The 22,430-nt window shown below is 45.6% G+C and overlaps 1 protein-coding gene across 1 annotated transcript in view; it reads left to right on the forward strand.

Annotated features, from left to right (window-relative positions):
• Window positions 1-21,565, forward strand: part of LRRC74B (leucine rich repeat containing 74B) — a 494,937-nt gene extending 473,372 nt beyond the window's left edge. Inside the window, exon 13 of the mRNA XM_069619118.1 lies at window positions 21,395-21,565. Coding sequence (XP_069475219.1) covers window positions 21,395-21,467 — 73 coding nt within the window. The 3' untranslated portion in view covers window positions 21,468-21,565. The remainder of the gene's footprint in view (window positions 1-21,394) is intronic.
• The last annotated feature ends 865 nt before the right edge of the window (window positions 21,566-22,430 follow it).

The raw sequence follows: 22,430 nt of genomic DNA on the forward strand, positions 1-22,430 counted from the left end.
TCATCTGCCTGCTAGCTAACATTTTTCCCTCACCTCTAACCTGCCTATGTCCCCCACTTCCTCTTACTCCACTCTAGCACTTCACCCATCATGGTCACATCCTGAGCACAGCTGGCCGTACCACCTACCTTCACTTAAACATTTCCAATGTTCGTTGTCCTTAATCTATGAATGTCCACTTATGTATTGTCGCCAGAGAATGTTCCATTTACTCTCCTCCACAAACTGGTCAGAATGTCCCTCAAACTCACCACTTTATAAGAAGCTCCCAGCTTCCCGTCAAATCTGATTTCCTATCTATTGTACATTCTTCTGTGATCAAAATAGCATTGTTCCTCCTGTATATGAATAAATAAATAAAAGCTGCTTCCATATGGGTCCTGAAGGATTCTACGTCATCTGCTACTCATAAACTGTACATTAGTGATCGTGACAGCAAAGGTAGACTTAAGGGGTCACCATCAATGCAACTGTAAAATAAACTCAAAGAAACCTCTGGGACTTATACTCTCCCGGGTGAATAAGTGTTTTCCATCCGTGACCAATGAACGGAAACTATTCTTAAAACTGCTCTTCTTGTAGAACTAGAGTCATGCTTGTAGGGTGTCACTAATTCTACTTTACCATGCAAAATATATCTCATATTCGATATATTTTGCAATTGTTTTAAAGTCATTTTTTCAAAGAAGATGCTAATGACGAGTTGTTATAGATGCTATATTTTATGACATTTTAAGGGCAATGTGTTATGTGGTACTCAGTGACACCCCATCAACAGACACAGATGTTTCACCTTGGACCTTTGCACCTTGTGCCTTTCCACTGCCGTCACCAGACTGACCTTCCAGGCACCAAATTCCCCAACTTTACAGCGAACGAAAAGATCTACAAAGTTCTCTGAATCATGCCTGGTGGTATTGACCATTGGCTGGAGCATAGACAGGGACTCGAAGAGTCTGGGTAGGAGAGTCATGGCACTGGTTATGGAAACAGCAATCCATAAGGGTCTTTCACACTAAGCGAGGAAATCATGTTTGTATTTTTCCCTGCACGGACCGGGGCCCAGGGGTTACCTGAATGGCCCAGTTAGATGGGTCAAAGACGAACCTGTATCAGAACTGGCCAAGCATGTTGACTCTGTTGTTTTAGCAAAACATGTTTGTCAGGCATTATAATGTCCTAGTCAGTTGAGAGTCTTGGCTGGCTCAATGCAAGGTCTCTGACACACTAAGCAAGCTGGAAAAAACGGTGTATGACCACATCCTGACTGTATGAGGTGCATTTTTTGGAAGGTTGGACTGAGATGTTCTGTCACTTATCTTCACAGCAGAAACATTTATTTCCCCTCTTCACTGTGATTCAATCTGAAAAGGAGACAGATAACAGCATTGTTCTTACTCTATTCTGTTATACTCGAGTGCACTATGCCCCTCTCCTGGAAATAGCCTTAGCTTTTCCAGGACTTCTCCCTATCTTCCCACACCATTTAGAAGCCAGCAGGCAATGCCCACAATAAGAGTTAGACTGACAGATTTCTGGCCACCCAGGCTTTTGCAAATAGACTCTTTGCCTACTGAGATAATGAAGTACCCGAGCATCTCAACCAGTTTGGGGAGCATTGTTACAGTAGTGTTGGGGACGGCAGCTATGTCCTATTTCCGCTTCACCAATGGAAGTCTTTGACTGTCAGTGTTTGCCGGCCTCTGAAGGCAAGTCTCACTGAAGAGTTCCCTTAAACACATCAGCAATTTCAGCTGAGTGTAGCCATGAGCAAGGAATGACAGTCCAGTTTGGTATGCATGAATGCCAGGAGCCTCAGCTGAACAAACCTTAATACTCTAGTTTTTGTTATGTAATGCTAGTGCCTCATGCATTCAAGTTTAAAAATGAAACACACTGGCAAGACAGGGGAGGTCAGCACAGAGTTCTTATCCTCACTCTGTGCCCCTCCCCTGCATTGTCACTGCTGCAAAATGGAAGTGAGCAGTACATTTAGGTTAAAAGCATTACACCTCGTTTTTACAGTTCCATTTCCACTTCGGCCCATTTAAAATGAGGCTGATAGTGTTTTCTTTGTTTTAACCCATACTTAGCCGCAACAGCCCAAACTAGCCATCCAAACACGTTTGTAAGTTCTTGCATCCTTTCCCCTTTCTGCCCATGTCAATCTCTTTCTTGCTTTCGTCACCCGTCCAACTTGTCCCATTGCCCACCACAACAATATCAAGCAGACAATGAATTGTGGGTGGATAAGGCTGCGACGGCTTTCTTGAGCAGGAGATATATTACAGGTGTTCCTTATTCGGCAGCGCAGAGTCGGAGTTCTGCTCTGAGCTGGCACTCTTACACATTTATAACCTTTCCCCGATGATCTCTCTCTTGAGAACGACAGCCACACATCCTCGCCTGGTTCTTTCAAACATACGATTCCCAGGTGCTTACACCTCTTCCGCCACTCCTCATTTCCCCAGGTGTCTTGCCTCTTACGCACTACTCTTTACCCCAAGTGACTTGACCTCATATGCAGTTAATAATTTTGCAGGTTCTTGACCTCTTAAACCCCATACTCATATCCCCAGGTGACTTCATCTCTTATGCAGTTAATCATTTCACAGGTATCTTCTCCTCTTACACACTTAAAAGTTTCCCAGGTGTCTTGACCTTTACACAATTGTTCATTTTCCCAGTTGTCTTCACCTCTTCTGCAACTCCTACCTTCCCCAGTTTTCCTGTCATCTTGCGCAGTTACCCCTTTCCCTGGGATTTCCCCAGGTGTCTGCCCTCAACTCCCTTAAACATTTCCCCTGTTGACTTGTCTTCTTCCCCACCTGCATGTTACCCGCCCCGGTGGTTGCCCTCTTCCCAGTTATTCCTTCCCCGCCAGTGACTCAACCTCTTCTCCAGTTCCACACTTCCCCAGGTGGCTTGACCTCTTACCGTCTTGTGGCCTTCCCCAGGACAGTTGTCCACTTACATGCTTTACTTGCTTCCCCAAGTCTTGAGACCTCTTACCCAAACATTGGGTTCCATGGTCTCATGACCTCTTACCGCATTCCATGGTTTCCCTTGCTCTCCCCTCTCTCTTACCCCTTCTATTGTCTCCTTTGTTTCTGACCACTATGTCCTCTACTACCTCCCCAGCTTACGTGCACTTTAGCAGTGCCTTTGATCCACTGCCCCTTTCACAACCTGACTTGTTTCCCTGCGCACTTATACCTTGTTGCTTTTTAACCCCTTTCACTCCCCGTCCTAGCGTCGCCATGACTCTTTGGTGACTGCTACCACCGAGGAGTTCCCCCACCTTCCTCCACCACCTACATAGCTAAGCTTCTCTCCCCGATCGCTTGTCCCTTTACATTAATCCTCCTAATGCCATACCCCCATTGCCACGCATTCACTGTTCCTCACTACCACACCACTGGTTTAGTTCAAACCTTATTGGACCTTTCGGACCTTGAAATAATGCCACACACCACTGACCCATTCAACTTTTATTGCACCTTTCTGCCATTCCTTACATCTCCTTCCCGTGTAACAGCGTCCTTCTTGTCCTTCTTGCTCTCTTTCATGCCATTGCGCTGCATCAGTATCAAACCCATATATCTACATCCCAATTCCTCCAATGCATGATTGCCATCCCGACCTCCGACAAGTGAACCATGTCCGTTGTAAAGTAGCCATGTGTCCTCAAGGTGATTAATGTATGCCTTTACGTCACCCATATACATTCCTTTCAGAAATGTCCAAAACTCTGCATTCAACCTCTTCCTGGATTCCTCCACTTCTTTCTCGCTGAGAGCACCATTCCAACTCTGTCTTGGTATCATTTCGGCCCATAGTATCTCGAGCAGCGCAGCATATTGCCCAATTGCACAAATGTTCCCCGCAGCCTTTGAAGCAATGCCTTCCTCCCCTTGTTTATTAAATAGTTCCCACACAGGTGTACCACCAGTATGTTTGGTACACTGTAGATTTTTTCTTATTCCTCACTTCCCCTTCCAACTGTTGCCCTGGCATACCCCATCCCGATCCAATACAATTCCGTATTTGCAAAGCCCAAATTACCCCTCCTCATTCCACTCTTCTAATAAAAGAGTGACCCATAACCCACACCATTCTTGATCCTGAGAAGAGAAGGAAAGAATCCTTGTTATGTCAATACTGTCTGTCCACACTAAAAACCATACTCCCCACAGCAGAACTTCCCCCAAGCCATCCGAAAGCAGTGGCATCCCTCCCCCACATCATTTTCGTTGTTCTCTTGTTTTGGAGATGGGCCCTCTCTGCAGTGTTTTCTATCCTCCTATGTGTTATACCTTTTATGCCGCTCCAGACCCTTCCCCACACTAGCCAACCATGTTAATGGCAATGGGACGGTATGGTGACTGTGAAGGGTAGATGAAGGAGGAGTGCCGGTTAGATATCATGCAATGTTAACCATAGTTTAGTCTTTTCTCTGAAGCTTTGGAAGGTCTGATCAGTTCGCAGATGGATGGGGAGGGCGTTCCAGAGTCGGGCGGCCTGCACTGGGAAGCTGTTGCCGCCTGCCTTCTTCAGGTTGAATGTGGGTGCTATGATGCAATGGGAGTTGGCCGCCCTAATGGGCCATGATGGCGTTTTTCTGATGATCTTTTCTTTTAGGTACTGAGGAGCCGCATTGTTGAGGCATTTATGTATAATAGAGACGATTTTGAAATTAATCCTTTCTTTAATGGAGAGCCAGTTGTATTTTTTTCTGGTCTCAGAGATGTGTTCTCTCCTTGGGATGCTAAGTGCTCTTCTGAGAGCGTTATTTTGTAATGTTTGGAGTTTGCTCATGATGAATTTGCTGGCGCTGCAAAGAGGGCATTGCAGTAGTCAAGTTAAGAGGTGATCAATGCTCTCTCAAGTATGATACGACTATCAGGTGAGAGGTAGGGTTTGCAGGCGTGAATCAGTTTGCAAGTGTACACTGTTGCAGAGGCTGTCGCATTGCCTTGTTTGCGCATGTTTAGTGTAGAGTTCAGGTTGAATCCAAGTGTTTTGGTTTTCTTAGCAACCTTAATGGCCATACCATCTATGTTAAATGTAGAGTATTTCTCCTTCAACTTGTTGAGGTTGGTCTGGGTTCCTAGGATAAGGATTTCCGTTTTTTCATCATTCAGGCAGAGGCTATGGACTGCCATCCATGCTTGAATGATTAAGTAGATTTTATTGACTAGGGCGAGGTCAGTGTCATAGTTGCCAGAGAGAGGTATGAGTATCTGAGTATCATCTGCATAGTTGGTCTAGATGACACCCAGATGATCTAAGTCGTTGAAGAGTGGCTTAGTAAATATGTTGTACACAGTCAGGGAGACGCATAACCTTGTGCATCTCCACATGTAATGGGAGTGGGGTCAGCAGCAGCTGAAGGAGAGAAGACTCCCATTGGCCTATTGCTTAGAAAGGATTGGATCCAGAATGCAGCTTCTTGGAAGAAGTTGGCCGCCGGTGACAGGTTTTCGCAAAGGATTTTGTGGTCCACCAAGTCAAAGGCGGCTGACAAGTCTAGAAGTAGGAGTAAGGCGCATTGCCTGTTATCTTTTATTTGGTCGCTTTTCTGTTTCAAATCTATCTGTTCATATAAGAAAGCCCTGGTAGGGAAGCACACCATGCAAGGACAAGCTGTATAGTGTATAGGAAATACATCACCTAAAGAAGTCCTGAGACAGATATATTAGGACTAACAAAAGGATGTGCTGATCAGGAGAAGAGGAGTGAAAACCTGGTGGGAGAGTACAGCAGGTAGCCTAACAAAATAAAGACAAACAGCCTCATTACGAGTTAGACGGTAAGTGTAAAATTGGCGGTAACTGAGCTACTGTCATGATGCTTACCCCCGGGCATCTGGATCTAGCCCATCAGCCCCGGAAGCAGGCATCCAGATGTTTATTAAAACCTCGGCAGCCCCGGCTAGGGGCTATCTGGGTTCAGTCCTATCAGCTTAGGCGCCAGGCTCATAAAATAAATCAGTCCTGGCGCCTAAGGCGCCAGGCTCATAATCATTACTTACCTCAGGCAGACCATGCTGCAACTGAATCCAGGCCAACGTGAAGCATGGAGGGGACTATTTTACTACAGGGACTATTTTTTACTTGGGTGTGGTTCTAGGGACGTCTTACCTGGGACTACTTTTTGAGGCTATTTAAACCACGCCCGACCAGCAACACACGCTTCACGTTATTCTGCATTTCAGCAGCGTAACGCTCACCGTGTCTGCAGCATCCTGTCTTCTGCCACGCCCGCCTCAAACCTGGACATCATCCTAGAAGAAAGGATGATAGAACAAGAACTTACCTTCTAATCTTCATCTGTTCCCGAACTCGCCGCACTTCCAAACTGGGAAAAAGACTTCAGAAATAAAAGCATTGCATCGCTAGCAGTAGCGCCCCGCCATACTTACCAGTCTTCATCTCCACGGTCCAGCGCTGCTGCCATAATTTTGTCGCTGCATCCGTGGCACCTGGGAGAGACAAAGGATAACAAGGTGAGCCGGGTGCCAACAAAGACAATCAAAACAACCATATTATACTCACCAGAGTTACCGCCCTAGTCATCTTTCATCGGCATGCAACATCTTTAACGCCGCACCTGTGGGAGGAAAAGACACTTGTTAAAGACATTTTATTTATTTTTTACCGGACAGCGCTGGGTAATACAGACTCTTACCTGTGCGCAACCTGCAGAACTTCAGGTGAACTCCTCTCGGTTCAAGCTGCAAGACAAAAGGGGGAAAACGAGTGAATAACAGACAATTGAACTCTATAGACATTATACTTACGGCTCCATGCCACTTGCCACGGAGTCCAACACTTCTGGAACTCGCCCAAGATCTTCGAACCAGTGAAGCAACTGGAATTCTACGCGCCCCTGCATTCGGTGCAGGATGGAGAGCTCATGATTACAAACAATAAGGTGAGGGACCAAAAGGGAATATCAGAGGTGCTTAGAGGGAATGAATTAAGTGAGTGTTTCCTTGCATCCACTGGGTGGCTAATTGTTACGCTCACTTGGCTCCTACAGAGGCGTCGATCTGAACTGGACAGCTGCGGTCTCCACCAATGTGACGCGTAGGGCCGAGATGACGGACTGGACTGGCCCACCTAGCTTCGTTTGCTTGGCCCGTAGGAATATTCTTCTGCAAATGGAGAAAGGGGATTAACCACCCGTGGAGTTGAGCGTAAATCCCCCCACCCCTGCTGTTCTCCCCACAGATCACCTTTGATGTCCCCTCTTATAGTCTCACCTGATGGTTTGAAAAGATGAACTCTGCATCCTACATTGAGCGCAGGGGCGCGTTGATAACCAGTTGCTTCACTGGCTCGAAGGAATTGGTGAGTTCCAGAACAATATTGACTCCGAAAAGTATGTAGTTCGTAAGTGTTCACATGTCTGACTTTCACTCTTGTCCGATTCCTTGCAGTTTATAGCTTGTCTCCAGCAAAGAGTTCCTCGTGGTAGCTGACGACGTTCAGGTAAGGATTTGGCTTATCCTACACAGTTCAATAAAATAAGGCCAGAATGTAACCTGTTGCTTGCTCCCTTATTCAGGTGTGGAGAGTAAATATGAAGTTCGGGGAATAATGCCTCCGGCGGTAAAATTAAGTAAGTCTATTGTGGTGAGAAGAGGTCCCCTTGTTTGTCCCTTTGTCTCACCTTGTTGTCCTTTTGTTCCCCTTAGGGGCCGGGGTACGGCGAGGATGCAATGGAGACTGCGCTGACCTGTGAAGAGGAATAGAAACCCCGGCAGTAATCAGGTAAGTCTATGGGGTAGTTACTATTGCCTCTGTTTGACTCACCTTTGCTGTTCTTGTGTTCCCCTTCGGTGCCAGAGTGCGGCGGGAACGTGCAGAAGGATGCGATGGATCGTGTGGATGCTGCGAAGGCCGGTGAGTTCAGCGCGGCGCTGCAGCAGGCGAGGCGGTGCGCGTAAAATGTTTCTTTCTTCCAGCTCGAAGGCGCGGTAGATCCGGAATTCAGGTAAGGATCGAAGGTTTTGCTCTTATTCTAACCTCTTCTCCTTCTGTTCCTCCCTTTTTCTAGGAGCATCAGACTCGAGGCAGGCGTGGCAGAAGACTGGATGCAGGCTTGCAGACACGGTGAGCGTTACGCTGCTGGATACAGAATAACACGAAGCTTGTGCTGCTCTTCGTGCGTGGTTTAAATAGCCTCCAAGGTAGTCCCAGGTAAATATTCCTCCCCAGCCCCACCCGAGTAAAAAATGGTCCCTAGGTAAAATAGTCCCTTCCAAGCCTCATTTGGCTTGGAGCTCTGCAGCATGGTCTGCATCAGGTAAGCTTGCAGCATGGTCTGCATCAGGTAAGTTCTACTCTATGAGCCTGGCGCCTATGGTGCCAGGACTGACTCTCCATATGAGCCTGGAGCCATAGGTGCCAGGACCGCATCCAAACAGCCCCTAGCAGGGGTTTTGGGGCTTGCTCAAAATAACTTGATGCCTGCTTCCGGGGTTGCTGGACCTGGTCTGGTTCCCCGGGGGTAGGCATCATGACACTAATTCCCTTCTCCTGCTTTTAGGAAACTCCTTTTACGAATCAACCAAACAAAGCTAAGAGGGCCTGTCCAGTCAGCCGTCTCAGCACTACGAATAACGCTGGTGGAGACCGTAGCAGTCCAGTTCCAATCAACGCCCCCGTGGGAACCAGGTGAGCGTAACAGCTACTCCCAATTTTGCCACTATGCCAAATTATGAGGTTGGGTTTTGAGTGGAGGATTTACCTCCAGGAAAACCCTGGAGGTAGATCTTCCCACTCAATGCCAAAAAATCGGCAGAATTGGTGGAATTATTGTGGGGGTAATGGACCCAAAATAAACGGGGAATTACACCACCACCACTACTTGTAATCAGGTGAAAATTCCACCTAACCATGTGGCTGTAACAGTGATTCCTTAGGGCAATGTCTTGCCGGATTTACAGCCAAATTTCCGCCAAACTCGTAATGAGGCCCAAAGAGCCAAATTGTTTTGTGTACCAGTTCTGTTGTTGATCAAGAGAAACTCAAGGAACTAATATTTTAGAATATTCAACAGAGTGAAGAGAAATCAAGGTGAAGGGAATCACATCCTGGAACAAATGAACTCTATCCGTCTGGAACTATTGTGTTGGAGTTAAGTATTTTTCCTTTTTGAACATTTATACACCATTCAAGGCCCAAGGCAGTACCCTTTTCACCTTAGAGTTAATTTTTGTTAGAATGTGAACGCCAGAATAGTACTTTGACACAAGGTGGTTTTGCTTTGGACATTCAGACATCGACAGACCCTTAGTTTTGGTTTTAGGTAGGGAAACTCCTCTTAGCTTAGAGCAGGGACAGAGAGGCATTTCCCCCAACCCCCTTTCATTTTAGTGTAAGTCTTTGACCAAAAGCATGACTCCCTTGTATCTGAGTCTCATTCCTAGCTCCTTACATAGGAGTTAGCCCTGTACTGCCGGTCTGACTTCCAAATAATCACTGGTTATTTAAACTGGACAGTACCTGCTCACCACCCATTTGTTTAATATCAAATCCGTCCCATACCTTGCCTTGTCCGTCTTTGATTTCAATATATTTACCTTGATCCTTTCCCCTTCCTCTGTTATGTCTTCCAAGAGTAATGCCCTTTTACCGCCATCATTCTTTGATCTGGGTACTACCTCACTGGTGCTTAATGCTGTAAAAATACTAGTATGAAACAGATCTTGAATAGGATCACCACAAATGGGGAGCTGCACACTTCTCTCAATTCATTCATTAACAATTGCAAGGTCCCCACTGTGATGGGTAGCCTGTTATCCTTACTTCTTGTACTTCCTTTGTTCCATCCTCGCACAGTCATTCTAATCTGAAAACCTTTTGTTGGGTCTTCCCTGCCCCCAGCTGAGAGCTGCTACTAGAAAATATAGCAGCTATGACATCTGGGTGGGCCCAGCAACAATATTTGACTCAAGCAGAGGCTCAGCATAGGAAAGTTTGAATACAACTGATGTAAACTTAGGACCTTCAAACCTCCCCCACCCCCACCTCTGCATGACCTTTGTGTTCAGGGATTATTTTGCTCTTAACCTTTGCCAGTTCTTGCTCGACCCCGGCACCAGTAGCATCTCAGACTACCTTAGTCTGTAATTATGCAACTGAGCATTAGAGTAATCACCTTGCCGCCCCCGCTCTTTATCCCCAGGATCCCTGTCTTCTTAGTTGACATATTGCCTAGTCCGGACCCCATATTTTTACTATGCTGCCCCGTATTTTTACTATGCCCTGAAATTACAATGTCATATATAATGCCATTTGCCTAGTTATTCGTGCACCTTGAAATATACATGTTTAACTCTTAGTATTTGCAGTAATCATAGTAATCTGTTACCTTGGCACTATGGGGCACCCATAGCTGGGAGCTGAAACACTAAATGCCCACTGGAAATTCATTAAGGACATCATGATCTTGTATGACATGGCTGCAGATTGGCCCAATAAAGGGAAGGACAGTTTTGTATAGATCTGGTTTTAAATCACACTCCATGAGTTTAACCCATTTCACCCCTCTTCTCGCGTGCCCTATCACCATACTATACTATCTCTATAGCCTGAGTGGGAAATAGAGCATCACCACCACCATTTTGATTTATTTCATACAGAAATAGAATCGACAAGGGTTTGTGCTCTCTATCTTGTCTGTCATAGATCTCAAACCTAATTAGGCTTGGGCGGCGCCCGCGGAGTTGTCTCCTCATTATACAAGATCCTGCAGGACACTGCCCCGCTCCCATCGCTCAGGGCACGCGACGATTGGGCAGCTGATTTGGGCCTAGAAATATCGGACAGAGTCTGGGAGAAAATGTGCCTACACACCCAAAGGGTCTCTCTCAATTTCCGCCACAGGGCCATGCAATACAAACTCCTGAATAGGCTTTACTACACCCCGCACAAAACCTCGAAGTTCACCCACACCACTATGCACCCCTGCCCTCGCTGTGGAGCAGAGGGTGCTGACCATCTACATATGTTTTGGTCCTGTAACAAACTATCTGAATTTTGGGAAGGCATTCTGAATACACTCACCGAGATCATCGAAACTGAGGTCGAACCTGATCCCTTAGCAGTCCTTTTCGGGGCCTGGAAAACGGAGGGCACTAGACGTCTGGCTAAATTTTTAAACATAAGCTGTATGATAGCCAAGAAATGCATACTCCAGAGCTGGAAAAGTTCCTCCCCTCCGGCCTTTAAGAAATGGCTGAATTTGCTCACCTGGTCGCGAAACTGTGAGGAGGAATACCTGGCCATGCTACCCGTCCACTCCCGCCCCAAGAACACCTGGGTTGAATTTAACACCTATCTTAATAACCAAAGTGAAAGTACACCCACAACTGACTCGCCCCCAGCCCCATAAGGGACATACCCCGCTCTATGAGGCCTTATATCCTTTCCTCGGGTCCCACCCTGATGCTATTACTATGACTGCTGTACTGTGATTTTTGTGTTGCTCAAGTATAATATGTTTTACACATGTATTGCCTTGATGTGTGTGCCTTGTGAACCTCTGCCTGCAAAAATAAAAGTTTAAAAAAAAAAAAAAAAAAAAAAAAACCTAATTAGGCTTTTCCAACCTTGAAGTGATACAAGGATATAGCTGATTAGCCACCAACCATTAGGTCCAAAAAACATATGGCTAGCTGGCTGGTCATTATGAACGCAACACGCTCTTAGATCAAATGAATAATGAGTGTGCATTACATTGATTACCAAAGAATGAGCCTTCTTAGGGAGGGTAGCCAATAGGGGTGGTACCTTCCAAGCTTCATCGTGGTCGTCCCAGATCCCTTCCAAGTCACTCAAAGGCTCGATTTGGAGTTTAAAATCACATGCGACCATCAAAAATGTGTTGGCCAGGTCAGATCCTTCCCATAGTTGGGACCAGCTCATAGATTTTATTTATGATTCTAATTGAATTGGCTCTGTTATAGATTTATAGTGCAGTATATACTAATCTTCTGTATAATACAAGATGCTCACCTGTTGGAGCTTGGCAGCTGTAGGTATTCTGAACGTAACCCATTGTCACCCTCTCATTAACAGCTTCTGTGCCAGAGTGTATCTTTATTATGGCTGCTACTTTCTAATTTTTAGACATCACATATTTCAATATTTATTTATAAAAAGTGGGGGTAAAAAAGCGGAAAGTCATGCGTCTGGATTAGCTATTCAGGGTGTCAATATGCCTTGAAGGCCAACAGCTGTGCAGAGTAACACAATTGGTGGCTAAAAAAGTGATGTAATTCTCTTTTTTTTTGTAACACATTTTATTAGTTTCATGTTATACATAACAACATTGGATTCTTGTAGAATGGAATCACAACAACAAACAATGGTCACTGGATCCACGAAGCCATACACAGTACACTTTATATATTGTTTTGGCACCAGTACCACATTTCTTTGATTCATCGTTAATCAGATTTGACATTACACTGCGCGTCTTCCCATTTCTTCCAGATTTTGCCGACTTTTCCCAGACATCCTCGGTCTCTATATACCCTCTGTTCCATTGCTATGCATACGTTTACATCTGCAACCCATTATTCAACTTGTGGTGTCACATCAGATCCCCACAATTTCACTATGTTTTTCTTGATCAAGGCTGTAGTGGTCGAGAAAAGTGTTTTTTCGTACTGTGTCATTTCCCCTTCTTCCTCCCCCAGTAACAGTAATTTGGGTTCTCTAGGGTTTACCCGTCTCAAGACTTTCGTGAGTTCATCACAGCACTGTTGCCAGTATTGTTGAATATGTGGGCAGTCCCACAGTATGTGGAAGAAGGTACCTTCTTTGCGTCGGCAGTGCAGGCAGTTTGGGTCCGTAATCTTACCCCACTGATAGAGCGCGACTCTTGGGTAGTATATTCTATGTAATATTTTAAACTGAATAAGCCGAAGCCTAGATTAAATGGCCGTTTCACGGGAGTACATCAGTATCATGACCCAGTCCTCTGGTAGGATATTGCCCACATCCCTCTCCCATTTGGCTTTCAGGCTTAACAATTCAGGTGTCGCAACATGACAGAGGTAACTTTATTGTCAATACTTTCTAGGACTATATTTCTCTCCATGGGGGTACTTTCTGGCATGTTAGATAGCGCTGGAAGATGGCGTTGCAGTACATGGAGTAGTTGTGTATAGTGGTATCTTTCCGTTTCAGGGAGGTTGAACTTTGTCACTAGATTTTCAAAGGGTATCAGTTTGCCCTCTGTAAGTAAATCACCTACCTTCGTTATTCCCAATGACACCCAACTTGGCCACTTAGGGAGTTTGTTTACCTCGGAAGGTTTCAGTTTCCCCATAGTGGTTGTACTGGAGTAATTTTTTTGTTTTTTTGTCCAAACCAATAAATGTATGTGTCTCTGTCCAGATATTTTTGGAGGGGCTATTGCACTCAATTTCTGGTAACAGCGTTCCAGCGGGTGCTGTGTTTGTCTCATATCAATCTCTGCCTGCACATGTGGCAACGCTATGTCCCCATTTAGCATGTCATTCACCACTGCCATCTGGCTCGCCCACTAATAGGTCTGCAAGCGCGGTAGCCCAATACCTCCCTCCCATATGGATCGTTGGAGTGTACAGAGCGCTATCCTTGGGTGTCCGCTTCCCCATATAAGTTTTCTAAGTATGGAGTCAATTCTGTGGAACACGTTCGTTGGGATATGGAGTGGGGCATTCTGTAGGATGTATAGGAAGCGGGGCAGGGCAATCATTCTGAATAGCGCTGCTCTCGCCAACAGGGTCAGTGGCAAGGAGATCCAATGGCGCACATCATCCGCAACTCTCTCCATGATTGGATGGAGGTTTTTGACCGTATATTCGTTTAGATCTTTCATGATCTGTATTCCCAAATAGCTTCCCTGAACCCGATAAGGACAGTTTTCCAGGATTGCATCCCTCATCCACTTAATTTGGAACAATATAGATTAGGACCAGTTTACTCTCAGACCACTGAAAGCACCATATTGTTCTAGAAGAAGATGCGTTACACTGGGGCAAGAGATAGCCGGGTACTTTAGATATATGAGTAGATCATCCGCATATAGGGAGACATTATCCTTCAAGTCTGCTGATCCCTGAAAGCCGCTCCACATTTGTGTTTTTCTCAGTAGTCTGGCTAGGGCTTCTATTACTAGCGCAATAAGCAATGCAGATAGGGGGTAGCCTTGTCACATCCCCTTTCCCAATGCGAAAGATTTCGATGGCCAGCCATTTACTCTAGTCTCAGCTTCAGGGGAACTATATAGTAGCTGCACCCAGCCCATTAACTGTTCGCCGAATACCATACGTCGCCTTATTTCCCATAGCGCCTCCCATTATATTGAATCAAAGGCCTTCTCAAAGTCTATTGCCAGTAGTGCTAGGGGCTCCTGGAGGTCTTGTGTTCTCTCTAGTGCCAGGTGTAGTCTACGTATGTTCATTCGTGTGGATTTATGTGGCATGAACCCACTTTGGTCCGAGTGTATTAGCGATGTTATAACTTGTTGCAGTCCAGTGGCTAGTATTTTTGCAAGGAGTTTTGTTTTGCTGTTTATGAGGGAGATTGGTCTGTAGGAGCTTCATTTGTCTGGGAGTTTATCAGCCTTGGGTATTAGGATTATAGTGGCCTTCCTGAGATCAGCCGGTAGTTAGCCCTGTTCCTTCGAGTGTCTGTACATGTTTAGCAGGTGGGGGGCCACCTCGTTAGCTCCTATTTTCTTCCAGATCTCGATCGGAAAGCCATTCAGGCCCGGGGTTTACACCGATTGGAGCTGTGACATCGCTGCTATCAGTTCCTCCTCTGTAATCTCCTTTTCCAGAAGGGCATTTTGCTCAAAACTTAGGGAAGGAAGGATGATTGTGTCTAGTATGGAAGTGTCTATCGGGGCATTGGGGGGCCCATACAGCCCAGCATAGTAGGCTGCAAAACCCTCTGCAATATCGCAAATCCGTTAAGAGCGGCCCTGTATGATCTGGCCTAATTACCCTAACCTGACTGTACCCCTCGTCTCTACGTTCCAGCCATGCCAACATTTTCCCTGCCTTATCACATGTTTCATATATCCTAGCTCTCATCGCTCTGTGGGCCTGTTTAGCATTATCCAGGGCTATGTTTTGTAGCCGTTTTTGGGCTATTACCAGTGATCTATGTGTGTCCGGTAGGTCCCATGCAAGATGGGCCTCTTCCGCTTGTTTGACTCTCGCCTCTGCCTCTTCCATTGTTTTTATGTGTTTTTTTATGTGCTGTGGTCCAGGAGAGAATCTCTCCTCGGAGCACCGGTTTGTACCCTTCCCATAGTACCGCTGGGCTTTCCACTGTTCCACTGTTTAGCTCAAAATATGTTTTTGTAGCTGTTTGTATGTGTTCTATAAGTTCCGGGAATCCCAGATAATAGTTGTTAAGATGCCATGATGGGGGCAGGAGTGGTCGGGTTGTTGCAAGCGCCATCAGTAGAATGATCCAATATACCTCTCGGGAGAAGCCTCACCGTAACTGCTTTGTATAGGACAGTCGCTGGGAGGAAAAAGTAGTCCAGCCTTGACAATGAGGCATGAACCCCGGAGAGGTATGTGTATTCTCTTGCATCAGGATTTAGGTCCCGCCACACATCCCTCAGTCGCAGTGCATCTGCGAAAGTGGCGAGTTCAGTGTGGGTACTAGGGTTTCTTCCCCGTAAATGAGTACGATCTAACTCCACGTTCATAAGCTCATTGAAATCTCCCCCCAGGATTAGCATGTCTGCCATGTCTTTGGCAATTACTGGTGTGATATCATTTACCAATGCGTATAGTAGTGCGAGGGGTGAGTAGACCGCCAACAAGGCGATGGTTTGGTTCCATAGTATTCCAGTAGGATATGTATATCTGCCCCTGTGTCCTCTGTTACATTAGAGAAGGTGAATGGGAGCCTTTTATGCATTAATATGAGCACCCCTTGTGAGCCCATGGTGAAAGCAGCGTGTATTGCAGTGCGGTAGTTGGTGCGTTTGTAGAGGTTACAGTTTGTGCCTGCTAGATGGGTTTCAGTAAGGAATACTATATCCGGTGTGTGTTTGTTCAGGAATTGTGTGACTAGTCTTCTCTTAAGACCACTACCTAACCCGTTGACGTTCCAAGTCATACGTTTCAGGGTTCAGACATTATTTGTAAGTGAAGCTGTCATTTGGGCGGGTAGTTGTGGGTGGTCGCTGCATCGTGTTTCATGGGTGAGTAGTCTCTTGGCAGTACTTTGCTGTGTTGCAATCTTAGAATGATACTCGTAAAGCAGTCCCTGGATCCATGCTTAACTATGCAAACCCTCATCTCGTTCCCGTGTGCATTTAACATTCTTAAGTAGTAAACAAAATAAACGTTCCCTCCCAGATCTCCCCACACCCTATACTCCACCCCAACTTGAAGTATCTGTCACCCGAACATTTGCCGAGAGACAGTTAGAACCAGCTCCCGACTTTAACCAAAACACTTACAACACCCACCAGGGTTTGGGGTTCTCGTATTCAATTCTCGAGTCTCCTTCAGCACGGCGGTACTGAAGTAGCCTCCCTAGAATGGGGAGGAGGTTTTCTGTCCGTGCTGACCGCCCCTTATGTGGCTATCTGTGTACAGCACAGAGTAACTTTACATTTCACTTCACAACTGGTTTTCTTTGCTCCTTGAGTGTGGTGTGGCAAGATGTGGTGATTCCCAGTTGTCTGCCCACTAGTTCCCTCTTTCTTGTAGCAGTGGTTCCTGTTCTGGCAGTCGTGGGGCCGGCGGTCCTCTTTCTTGCAGGGGTTGCGGCTCTCTTTTTCTGTTTCTGTTTCCCCGTGCCGATCTCTAATCTCCTTCTATTTTATTTCTCCGCCTATTTGCATGCTTCTTTTGGGTCTGTAAAATGGACTGTCGTGCCTTTATGGTATATTTTAAGTTGTTGTACTGGAAATAATAGACCATATTTCACATTCAGTGGTTGTAGCTGTTTTTTGATCTGGTAAAACGATTGCCTGGCTTTCTGTACTGCCCTTGTATAATCCGGGAAGAAAGTGATTCTAGATCCATTGTAGGTTAGCGTGCCTTTGGCACGTGCCATTTGAAGCAGCGCATCACGGTCCCTGTAGTTCAATAGTTTTGCTATCACAGTGCGTGGTGGTGCTCCTAGCACTGGTCTTCAAGTTGGCATTTCGGTGGGCACGTTCTATCGAAAAAAACTTGGAGAACGACTTTGGTTCAAACATATAAGTGAGCCATTGTTCCAGGAATAGCTCCATGCTTGGCCCTTCAGGATTTTCTGGCAGGCCCAGTATCTGAACGTTGTTACGCCTTGACCTTCCTTCACTGTCGTCCACCCTTTCTTCCATGGTTTTTAGACGTGCTGTGACTCCAGCCAATTGTTGCTCTGGGTTACGCAGTCCATCCTCCGTTCCAGATATTCGTTGTTCCTCTTCTCCAGTGCGAGATGTCAACTTCTGCAGGTCGTGGCGAAGGAGTGAGACATCCATGCTGATGCCATCCATCCTTTGTTCCATGGAGGGGCGTGAATCTGCAATCGGTGCCATGACATCTTTCAATGATATTGAGTGTTCTGCCTCTGCCATGGTGTCCATCTGATCCTGCTCAACTTGGGTATTAGCTGGGGGTGTGGTATATTGGTCGATCTTGCTTTGAGTGGTTAGCTTCCTGGATTTGTCCTTTCCCATATTGTGTTCGGTCAGTGGTGGATCTCAGTGTGTCCTCCTATGCCACAGGTTGACTTAAGAAATTGTTACCCCGTTTGATGTTTCGTTACGGGCCACTTTTGATCTTTTGTAGTGGTTTCGTGTCAGGCCTCCAAAATTCTAGTGCTCAGGCAGATTATGATCTAGGAGACCAACTACAACCACTTTTACCAGCTTTTGTCAGTCCCCTATTGGTCTAGGACAGGGGGATCCCCACAAATCGGAGTACCTGGATACTATACTCCTTTATGTCTCTACTTAATCCTGGAATGGCAGAGGTGTCCGGGCGCCTCCCAGTGCTGCTATGGGTGAGTATGTCAGAGCAGTTTTTATTCGTAATCTTCCACTCCCTTGATCATAGGGCTTCAGTGTACCTCTATTCCTAGCTTGTAAGGTTGTTAACGGGTACGCTCAAGCAATTGCAGTAGCCAGTGCTGGAGTTGGGGAGGAGCGTCCCCCTATTGTCATCTGGGTACTCGGATTGGATCAGTGGGTGATCCCCGTGGGTACAGCGTGTGGTTCTGGATCCTTTATTGCATGAGGATCAACAGGAACGTCGTTCTTGCTGGGGCGACAAGTCTGAGCTGGGCCTCAACAGTGCACTTTCAAGTGAGTTCTCGCTACGGCCTCACCACTCCGCTGTGCTTTTCCCAGTGGTGCCCTACCAAGGCAGGGTGTGTGTGTCTATTATTATGTTGCCTGTCCTCGGATGCTCCGTAGTCTGTTTGTGCCTGAGTTTGTATCACACCCGTGGTTTATAGTGATTGTGCTTGGGGGTGCACCGCTCTGCATGCGTACAGTCTGTTTGTCTCAGTCCCTCAAAAGCGGAAGCAAGTGTCCCACGTTGTTTCTAAGCCGCCCTGCTGTGTTTCCCTGTGTCTCAGACCGGTTGTTCGCTGGTCAAAGGTCCACCGTTCTGCGTTTCTGCAGTCTGTCAGTGTTTGGGGCGGTTCCTCTGTGGTTCTACTTATTCTGTTTCACGGCTTCTGGATCGTGTCCCCACGCCGTCTGCTCCTTGCCTCCCCTCCTCCACTGGTGCCACTACCGCTCCACCGCTAGCACAATGATCCAAGTCCCCCCGGGTTGAGGTCTTCAGGGACACACTCCTTCGCAACATCTGCAGCAGGGCCAGGAACCTGCACAGGCTCGAGCCCGGATTCCAGTCACCATCGTCACCAGCATCAGCCTCCTTACCGCGGACTCCGGTCTGGTGCTGCAGCTTCTTGGGGGCTCCGTCTCCTTCACCGGCCTTCGCAGCACTCGGTTAGCCTCTCAGTCACACAGCGGGAGAGAGGAAAAGGGGGGGTCTCTCGAGCCCAGCCAGGAGTCTGCACAGCCACTGCTCACTCAGGTCGACACTCACAATGTTTGGTGGCTGGTCCGAAGGGCAGCCGCCGGTTTGTCAGGTTTGTCAGGTTCTCACCCTGCGCTCTCCCACAGTGTCTCGTTCCATTTTGCCTTCCGCCAGGTTGCGGGCCGCAGCCATCTTGGAGGGGTAATGGCGCGCTGTCAACGCTGATCTTTCGCCTCGATTTCCTCGGCGAGGGTCGTAGCTACATGGCAAATTCTACGTTCAGTGGGTCTCTGTGTCGTACTCCATCCGATGGTGCAAATGGAGTTGCATTTACCATAGGATAGCAGGATAGCAGGATATTTAGACAGGATATTTTGGGCGGCCACGGGAGCTAGAGAGACTCACATCTGCATCATTCGGCAGTTGCCCACGCCCCCGATGTAATTCTCTTTGAAGTTGTTTAACGGGTTACAGTAAAGTTTAACACGTCAGTAAAAGCAGAAGCTGTTTGGTTTTAAGGTGCTCTTCCCATTACCGTCATCAAAGGGTGTAATTTCAATTGTGATCACTGGTAAGCAGTTTTCACAATTACAATGAAACCCTGCCCGGCATGCTTGCATGTCGGGCAGCTTTTAATTGTAATTTTACACACTGCCGGCCATGTAAGCATGGCAGACAGCATGTACAATGGACAATTATGGTGTTGGCCTGCTTTATAATGGTACATAAAGCCGGCGGACCCCAAAGGGATCTCCAGCATTTGTACCGGCATGAAAATCCATGTCAGAGCAAATGCTGGAGCATTTGTGTGGTGGAGAGGAAGGGAGGCGGAGGAAACACAAGTTGCGTTATGCACCTCATCTCGGCAATGCAAATGATTGAAAATGAGCCATAACATGAATGAATGGCGTAAAAGCCTTACACACGACTTTTACGTCATTAATTTACGTTACGTGGTCATTAAACGTGAGCTTTTTGGTCTCTTGCTTACTCAAATGCAAGAAAGCTTCCAATTGTTGATACATTTGATCAATGTAGAGTGTTATGGAATGAAAAAGACTAATATGCAGCTTGTAATTTGTTGAAAAACAATACCATAATCACTTTCATGGTCGATGCCGGAGTCCGCCATGGCGGAATTGGGAATTACCACCCCATTCCAAGGTTGGCGGGGCAGTAATTCCCCATGCCACCATGGCCCTTCCTCATTCCCATTTTTGCCCCATAGGGCATAATGGGAATGGGGAAGGCGGTAAGTACCGTACCGCAAATTGGCCAATATATTTAAAAGCACTTTTTTGGTTTAAAATAAGTGATAACATGAGATACATGCTTGCTATACTGTTTTAAACTCCAGCAGTGCTCAAAATAAATAGCCTACCATCAACAGCTCCTCATCGAATATTGAATGTAAAGTGTCACGGATAGGAACTTCCGGATAAGTTATTTCCATCATAATTGCGATGTCATTTTCTTATCACGGGCACGTCGCAACTGCACTGAAATAAGAACATTGTTAACAGTCTTTAATACAGATATTGAAGTCTGTCTTATATCATACGCCTTGAATCATGCGCTTTACATCGACCATTGATTGTTTGACCCCCTGATTATTCATGTATATGTTAGTTGTTTTGTGATTGACCATCGATTATTTATTTGCACATTAGTTGTCTATTATTGATATGAATTTGTTTGTTGGAATGAAGTATAAACTGTGAATACTTCCAAATGTATGTTTGTCTAAGTATGCGTTTCTTTTCGAATACTACAGCCAGTACATTGGATAAATTACAGGCCTATTTGCCATAATGATAATACAAATATTCTTTTTAGGCTTTTTTAAATAAATGTTCATATTTATTTTTTACTGTATCAGAATTCTTTTTTTTTAAAGGTATCAACAGGGACATGTACAGTACAAATCAGGATGAATCAGAGACATAATTGATGAATGAATTCTCCCCGCGGGAATAACCGGTATAATACACTGTACTACTCATGAGAGTTAAGGAAATCATGCATAGAGAGCTACTGAATACTTACAAATATATTTGTATACAGTACCTGATATCCCAAGGCCCTCGTAGACCTGCAAAGGACAGGTGTCCTTACTACCCAATTTATTGGTATTCAATTGAATGACCGCCAAAGAATGAAAGGGTTAATGGCAGAACATGCCAGGACACAAATCTGTGATGTGCATGGTCAAAATGTTGCTATATCGGTCTTTGGAAGTTTGAGGCTAAATCATAATAAATTAAGTTTCTTTGAATGTATGTTTCTCTCAGACAAATATGATAAATCTCCCTGTTTTATTTCATTCATTGAGAAGTATCCCAGGCCTTGTTTTTCTAACCTTGATCTCTTTCCTCACAGCGAACTTGTACTGGGAATCCCTACTCTAGAAGACTCATTGAGAAGCCTGAAAAGAGCTGATGTAGTAGCTTAAAGGCCCTCTGTCACCTGGGAAGTGCTTCTGAAAGATGCACAGAAACTCACCAGACCACTGTGTAAATCCGAGGCATCAGAATATATTCATGAATATCATTGTGTTTGCTGCTAATACCTTTATATTTCAAAATTAGCGGTACAAATAGGAAATTAAGTATGCTGATGAGATGACCTCGCTGGATAGAGCAGAAATTGTAGGATCTGCGTCATACCACTATTGTTTTAATTCTAGGAGGGCAACTCATTTGGTTATCTTCCATAAAGGGATGCAATGTGGACCAACTCTAATGGTAGATTTGTTTACAAATTGCTTTGTATTGGCAGAATGGATTTCAAGTGCTATATAGAAAAATACTGTATGAAACTCAATGTTAGCAGCTGATTATTTTCATGTGGATTTAATAACTTCTGGCACCTCCCAACGAATAGGCTCCGATAGCCTCCGTTAAACAACTTGGAAGATGGCTGCATTTTATTGTGGTCAATATCCCAGTATGATTACAGACTTGGAAGCACAAGTTAATGATGTCAACTGGGGTTCATCAATCGGAATAAGCCAGTCTGGCACTGCTGTTTACAGTTACACACATAACTAACTAACCAACCTCATCTAGCTATATTTTTCTAGGTAAGAGAGTCTCATTAATGTATCCATTTAAGATGTTTTGCTAGTTAACAGTCAGTCGATCGATCCATATATCCATAAACTAAATTAGGCAATGCAAATATGTTTTTTTTGTTGAATGAAAAGGAGAGATACATTGATGTATATCTGTCGCTACTGGGGGACACTCTCTATAGTGTTATTACTTTTCTGCCTCGTGTGATGCTTCATGCCAACACATCCTGACACAGGGCCATGAGTAATTTAATTTTATAAGACCCAACATGCCTACAAACCAGAGAAGTGACCTGGCTTGGCTCATAGAGCACCAGTCAAGGATTGTACAATCGTGAAACT

This window comes from Ambystoma mexicanum, chromosome 10, assembly GCF_040938575.1.
Source record: "Ambystoma mexicanum isolate Mex_15411 chromosome 10, UKY_AmexF1_1, whole genome shotgun sequence".
NCBI lineage: Eukaryota > Metazoa > Chordata > Amphibia > Caudata > Ambystomatidae > Ambystoma > Ambystoma mexicanum.